The sequence below is a fragment of the Nicotiana sylvestris genome, chromosome 5, assembly GCF_000393655.2.
Source record: "Nicotiana sylvestris chromosome 5, ASM39365v2, whole genome shotgun sequence".
NCBI lineage: Eukaryota > Viridiplantae > Streptophyta > Magnoliopsida > Solanales > Solanaceae > Nicotiana > Nicotiana sylvestris.
The window spans coordinates 88,167,817-88,174,657 of NC_091061.1; the positions used below are offsets into that span (position 1 = coordinate 88,167,817).

The 6,841-nt window shown below is 34.6% G+C and overlaps 1 protein-coding gene across 1 annotated transcript; it reads right to left on the minus strand.

Annotated features, from left to right (window-relative positions):
* Nucleotides 1-1,625: 1,625 nt before the first annotated feature.
* Nucleotides 1,626-4,989, minus strand: LOC104226087 (expansin-A8-like). The gene is made up of 3 exons (XM_009777979.2): nucleotides 4,737-4,989; nucleotides 4,166-4,478; nucleotides 1,626-2,433 (listed from the first exon to the last, which is right to left on the minus strand). The coding sequence occupies exons 1-3, from the start codon at nucleotides 4,882-4,884 to the stop codon at nucleotides 2,130-2,132; spliced, it is 765 nt and encodes a 254-aa protein (XP_009776281.2). The 5' UTR covers nucleotides 4,885-4,989; the 3' UTR covers nucleotides 1,626-2,129.
* Nucleotides 4,990-6,841: the final 1,852 nt, after the last annotated feature.

The window sequence follows — 6,841 nt, forward strand, 5'->3', positions numbered from 1 at the left end:
GAGGGAATTTATTATAATGAGGTATTTTCTTCAGTCGTGAAACACTCCTCCATTAGAGTTTTGTAGCTTTGGTAGCACAGTTGAATTTGGAACTAGTTCAGTTAGATGTAAAAACTACATTTTTACGTAGATACTTGGAAGGGAAAATCTATATGACTCAGCTAGAAGGATTCAAAGTTGCTGGAAAGGAAAATATAGTGTGCAAACTTGAAAAATTATTGTACGGATTGAAAAAATCTTCTAGACAATGATACAAATGATTTGACAAGTTTATGTTGCGGCAGAAGTACAGAAGAAGCAAATACGATCATTGTGTGTATTTGCGCAAGCTTGAACATGGATCCTTCATATATCTTCTCCTATACGTTGATGATATGTTGATAGCTTCCAAAAGTCAAGAGGAAGTTGAGAAGTTGAATATTCAACTAAGAAAGGAGTTTGAGATGAAGAATTTGAGTGAGGCCAATAAAATTCTTGGCATGGAGATAAAAAGAGATAGACATTCAAAGAAACTCTATCTATCTCCGAAAGAATACTTGAAGAGAGTAATAGATCGATTTGGCATGAATGAGAACACGAAGTCGGTTACCACTCCTCTTGCTCCTCACTTTAAGCTTAGTGCTACTATGTCGCCGAAGAATGAAGCTGAACAAAAGTATATGTCAAAAGTGCCATATGCGAATGTCGTTGGTAGCTTGATGTATGGAATGGTTTACACAAGACCTGATATTTCAGATGCTATCGGAGTTGTAAGCCGGTATATGTATGATCCAGGAAATGAGCATTGGCAAGCTGTAAAATGGATTCTACGGTATATTCGCAATACTGTAGATGTTGGATTGGTTTTTTAGCAGGAAGATAGTCAGTATCTGGTTGGATATTGTGACTCGAATTATGCGGGTGATTTGGACAAGCGTAGATCAACTAGGGGTTATGCTTTCACTTTTGCAAACGGACCAGTTAGTTGGAAGTCTAATTTGCAATAAACGGTTGCTTTGTCTACTACTGAGGCAGAGTACATGGCAATTACGGAGGTTGTAAAGGAGGCAATTTGGCTTCAAGGGTTGCTTAGAGAGCTTGGTATTGGTCAAGAAAATATCACACTATTTTGTGATAGTTAGAGTGCAATCCAATTAGCAAAGAACCAAGTTTATCATGCAAGGACGAACCACATTGATGTTCGATATCACTTTGTACGAGATATTATAAAAAGGTGGAGTCATGGTGCCGAAAATTCAGACTATAGATAACCCTGCCGATATGCTAACAAAAGTAGTGATTGGGATCAAGTTTCAACATTGTTTGAACTTGATCAATATTGTTGAACTTTGAAGATTGAAGTTAAGACACAATCAAAATTTATCACCGAGAGAAAATTGAAAAAGTGAAATCTTGCCAAGGTGGAGATTTATTGAATTTGACAAGATTAATGTGAACTAGTGTGAACATTTAAAGCCTCCTTTTTGGAAGAAATTGGTAGATGCATTTTTCATGCATTTACATTGCATGATCACACTTAATATGATGTCATGCATGACATTATTAAGGCAATTTCCCTTCTATAAATAGCAAAGGTTTTGTTCATTTGCAAACATCTCTCACTTGCCTTCTTATCTCCTAAGGCATTTGGATCTTCTTTGTCTCTTATAGTATTTCACTTGTATTTTTGGAGTGAAATAAAGTTTGAATTGATTGTGTCCGAGGACTAAGCAAAAATTAAATTTTGCCGAACCTCGTTAATTTCCGGTATTCTTTTTATTTTCTCATTTATTTCCTCTATATATTCGACTTCCACACCATTATAACCACGCTCCACTTCCAACCTTAAGATTGTAAGTTCGGATACTAAGGGAGCAAACTAAAGATAGGGATCTCCCAAAGCAAGAAAAAAAAGTTACCCCACTATTTGATAAATGTGACCAATTGTATATCATTGGAAAGGATATAAATATGCACTGGGAAAGACTCAAAATGCAGTATTAACTAGTTTACTAAATGTCTACTTTAGGCCTAAGTGGGTGCTAACCAACCACCAGGCACACCACAGCAATAAAGCCAAACAGAAATTGGAATTTGACTGTTGAAAGCCTCTTTGTTTATTTTTATACCTACTAAGTTTCTTGCTAGAATTAAAATTGAACCCCTTCAAAAGTTTGTCCAAATTGCCAGTTATGTGGTGCAACGTTATAGCTTGTGATAGTCCTTCCATCACTTGTAGTAACTTGAAATGAAAGACTCTGACTATTGAGATAGGAATTGCTCTGCCAGTTTTGGCCCCAATTTCTAGACATTGCTTGCCATCCAGAACCAGATCCCTTAATGGAGACTGAATTAACATCCCCAGCACCCCCAACGTTTGTCACCAAAACCAAGTTGAAGTAAGAGTGTCCATTTATTGTAAACCTTATTCCTCCTTTCTTGTTGCATGACACCCTGTCATTGACCAGTACAAATTAAACTCCATGTCAGCCGGTTACATAATTTAATTACTGCCTATAAGATATTAAATTCCTGCCTAAACAAAATTTATGCAGATTTAACTTATATTCAGACAATACAATGCAAATATTACATTGTCAATGCAATTTAACTTACAAGAAAAAGTCTTGCTTTTTTAGTATATTCCTCTTATTATGGGTAGTTACCTTAGTGTCAACAAACGTGCACTTGTCCGTGTTAACAAAAATTAAACATAACTTTTCAAGAAAATCAAAGGAGTTTAAGTTATGTGCACTACATAACTAGGTTAATTAAAAGATATGAGTAATTAAAATTAAATCCCCTTAATAAACATTAATAATTAGTAACATGATAAAATGGTACTCCCTTCGTTCACTTTTACTTGTCAACATTAATATACTTTGCACTCCCTTTAAGATATAATAATAGATGAATTACATATTTTACCATAATATCCCGAACAATGATTTCAAGAAGTCTTGAAAAATAATTTGGGGAATGAGTAGTTAATAGTAGAAGTGTACAAAGGAACCGACAAACCGCACCAACCCGATAATCCGAGTCAAACCGAGAAAAAAAACCCGACTATGGTTTGGTTTGATTTGGTTTGGTGTTGGAAAAAAAAAACCGACCATAATTGGTTTGGTTTGGTTTTAACTAAAGAAAGTCAAACCGAAACCAAACCAACCCGACATTACATATATGAAAATTTTAGATATATTTAATATATAAATATACTTATTGTGATGTAATTTATAAATATTGCTTAAAAATTTTCATAATTTTATCTTTTAATGTATTATTTCAAGGTTGGACTTAGAACTTTTGAATGTTCCAATAAGTTTTATAGTCATTAATATTAGTAAATTAAATAATGCTAACAAAAGCCCAAACCTTCATCAAATCATTACTAATGCTAACAAAAGACATTCAATTTATTACTACGAACGGGAATGTATGGAATATCTATTTTTTGTTTTGCAATAATTTAGATAAAAATGCATAAACTATTTTTATTTTTTCTTTAGCATTTAGTCATGTAATTAATATTCCCTTATTAGTCTACTTATTTTAGCATGACTTATTACTTTTAGATTATGCTTAGTTTTTATTATGGCTTTTAAATTAGCAATATTCATATTACATAATTTTACTGTCTTTATTGTAGAATATTTTAGGATAATGTCATGACACATCTCATATTTCGTATTATTTTCTTGGAAAATACTTTATATAGTTGTATCTTACTAGGATTAAAGAAATATTTTGAGCATAATTTATATGTTTTGTTCTACGAAGATTTTACCAGGGAAAAAAATCCGAAAAAACCCGAATAACCCGAAAATCCGAGAAAACCGAGAAAAACCAAGAGTGAAAAACCCAAGTTTTATTGGTTTGGTTTGGTCTTTAGATTTAATAACCCAATACAGTTGATTTGGTTTGGTAATTGTAAAATCCGAACCAACCCGACCTATGTATACCCCTAGTTAACGGTAAGAGTAAAACAGGAAAAAATGTTTGTCTTTCTCGTGATTTTCTAAAATGGACAAGTAGAAATAAAAATCTATTTTTAATACAATGGACAAGTAAGTAAAAGTGAACGGAGGGAATAACCTATAAAGTATCACATGTTACTACACTGATTTTGTAAAAAAATTGTTATACTGTCAACTCAAGTGTATATGACTAAAAGATCAAACTTTACCTTCGGAAAGATACAGGGACAATTCCTGCTCTGTATTGAGCTAATTTCAAGAAGGCAGGCTCAGCCAAATCGAAGTGCTGGAGAGGAGGATTGCACCAGCCGCCATTGTCATTAGGTAGGGATGGATTCGGAGGACAGAAATTTGTGGCAGTGACAGTAATAGTCCCCTGTAGGCACCATTGAGCGTCATTGCTGCAAGTTAGCTCGTAGCAAGCCCCACAGCTCAATCCGTTGTTGAATAATGCTGTGCTTAGTGCTGCAGTATTGGTTCCATATCCTTGGCTGTACAAATTCCCATAACCACAAGCACCACCTGCATGTTCCAAATACGGCATGTTTTTTTAACTTCTATACACTAACAGTATAAAAGAATTTTATATTATCATATTACTTAAAAGATACGTACACATAACCGGCTGTAAAAAGCACTGAAAAATATAGTGACACTGCCGTTGTATTTATAAGTTCCTTTTTCAGTAACAGTATAAACTGTTTTGAACTCATATTTTCAAAAACTTAGAATCTTGAACCATAAAGATTAAATTTTGAATCCGCCTCTAAACGTACGTACCCATTGTGCCTGATGCATCACCCCCTCCATAGAAGGTGGCATGAGCATTTTTCCAGCCTCCATAATCAGCAAAAGTTCCATGGAAGCAAAAGCTTAAACAAAAGAAAAAGAGAGAATAATGTATGGAGAATGTTGCAGGAACAGCCATTGATGAAGAAGTTGGTAAGTCAATTAAGGATTAGCAGAGGGTGAGAGAGTACTAAGTGACTTAATAATACCAGTTGAAGGGGCATGGAGGCGCAATTTATTTATATAGTAGTAAACTGGAAGCAGAAATTGGGGCTTAAGATCTGGTAGGCAAATGTAAGTATATACGTAGATAGTGACAAGCTAGCCGTGCTCAGGTCCTGAAAGCTTGCCATTTTCTACATCATGACAAATTTTATTTATATTCTCCGGTTCTCCTAAAATTGAGCTAGTCGATTAGAGGTGAAAAATAGGATAGTTGCTTCAAGCATCCTGTTAGTTACCATACTAACTTCCAAAACCAATTAATAGCTGACAACTTGGAAGTGCACGGGCACTAGCTCGTACGAGAACATAGAGTCAAATGTTGTTAATAGGCCAAGGTCAAAGATGAAGAAACAGCTTCAGCCTTCGAGGTTGGGGAAATACCCGTGCACACATCAGTTTACGCACACCTCAATTAATTTGTTCATATCTAAAGCAAATACAGGTCTACTGTATAATTTATGAGTTTATTCGAATCTAATAGTTGGCTCGAACCATGTATATATGTGTTAAAATTCACTATTGGAGTACAAATAATGAATTTAAACCTAGCAAATCAAATAAGTTATGCTAGAATCCAGAAGTCGAATTGAACTTATAATATTCAAATCCTGGTTTCACCTATGAATTTTAAAGTGATTTGTTTGGCTATACTCAGTACAATTCGAAATTTATGACTGAAAAATAAGCGGTATGTCTACAACAGAATAGTTTTTGTCACGACCCAAAACCCCAACCAACGGGGTCGTGATGACAACTAACACTGCTTTCTAGGCAAGCCAACAAGTAACAATAAATAAGAAAACTAGACTAACATATAGCAACAAATAATATGGAATACGAGAAAAACTCAAAAATATATATTAATAGTCTAAACCCAAACATCGTCCATATAACCTCCCAAGATTTGGTGTCACAGAGTACATGAGCTACTAAGAGTACTACATATAAAGCCTGAAATGAAATTTAATTCTATATGATATAAGAAAATAACGATAATAAGAGCTAAGGTAATTCTGGAGTCTGAAGGAGGAAAACAACATTATCTCGAGTCTCTCTGGTCACCAAGCTATGCTCCTCGCTAGATACTGCTAGGACCGGCACAGAATTGTACAAGAAGTGCAGAAGTATGATATGAGTACAACCAACCCCATGTACTCAGTAAATATTGAGTGTAACCTTGACGAGATAATGACGAGGCTAAGACAAGACACCTACCGTATAAACCTATACAGTTAATTAGCAACAGAAATAGTAATAGAATTAACATTAATAATAATAGGAATAAAGGCATGAAATAGTAAAAAGAATCCGATAACAAAAGTGATAACCACATTTCTTGAATAGCGCAACCAAAACCCTTTTCGGCAGTTCAAATCAACGGGGAAGAAGCAATATCCATAATCAACACAACCAAAAGCCACAGGGAAGGTTATATCACAAAAAACACCAACATTTCATAACACATACGTTATGGCGGCACAACCAAATTCAACACACACAAACATTGTTGCGACGGCAACCCGATCACATGGTCATACAATTATTGTGGCGAGCAACCAGATCCTTATCATAATATTGTTGTGGAGGCAACGCGATCCAATATATCAATTAACATGGAATTATCCAACAACACATTCAAATATAGAAAAATTCATATCAACTATTGAGAAGGATGAAATAGCATAATTCATCAAGGAAATGACAGACACGAACAAAAAGAAATGGCAAATTCCAAGTTTTAGAGCTAATCTTACTCATGTAAAACAACAAGGATCCAAGCAAGGTTATTAACATGCAAATGATCAAATAGCTACACAGTCCAATACCACGTAGAAGAACGAAGTATGAAACGAGTAAAGGCATACGACAAG

Coding starts and splice junctions, on each gene's coding strand:
- LOC104226087 (XM_009777979.2), bottom strand. CDS start 4,884: ATGGCTGTTCCTGCAACATTCTCCATACATTATTCTCTCTTTTTCTTT. Junction 4,479..4,736: donor TGATGCATCAGGCACAATGG/GTACGTACGTTT, acceptor TGGAACATGCAG/GTGGTGCTTGTGGTTATGGG. Junction 2,434..4,165: donor GTCCCTGTATCTTTCCGAAG/GTAAAGTTTGAT, acceptor GGTCAATGACAG/GGTGTCATGCAACAAGAAAG.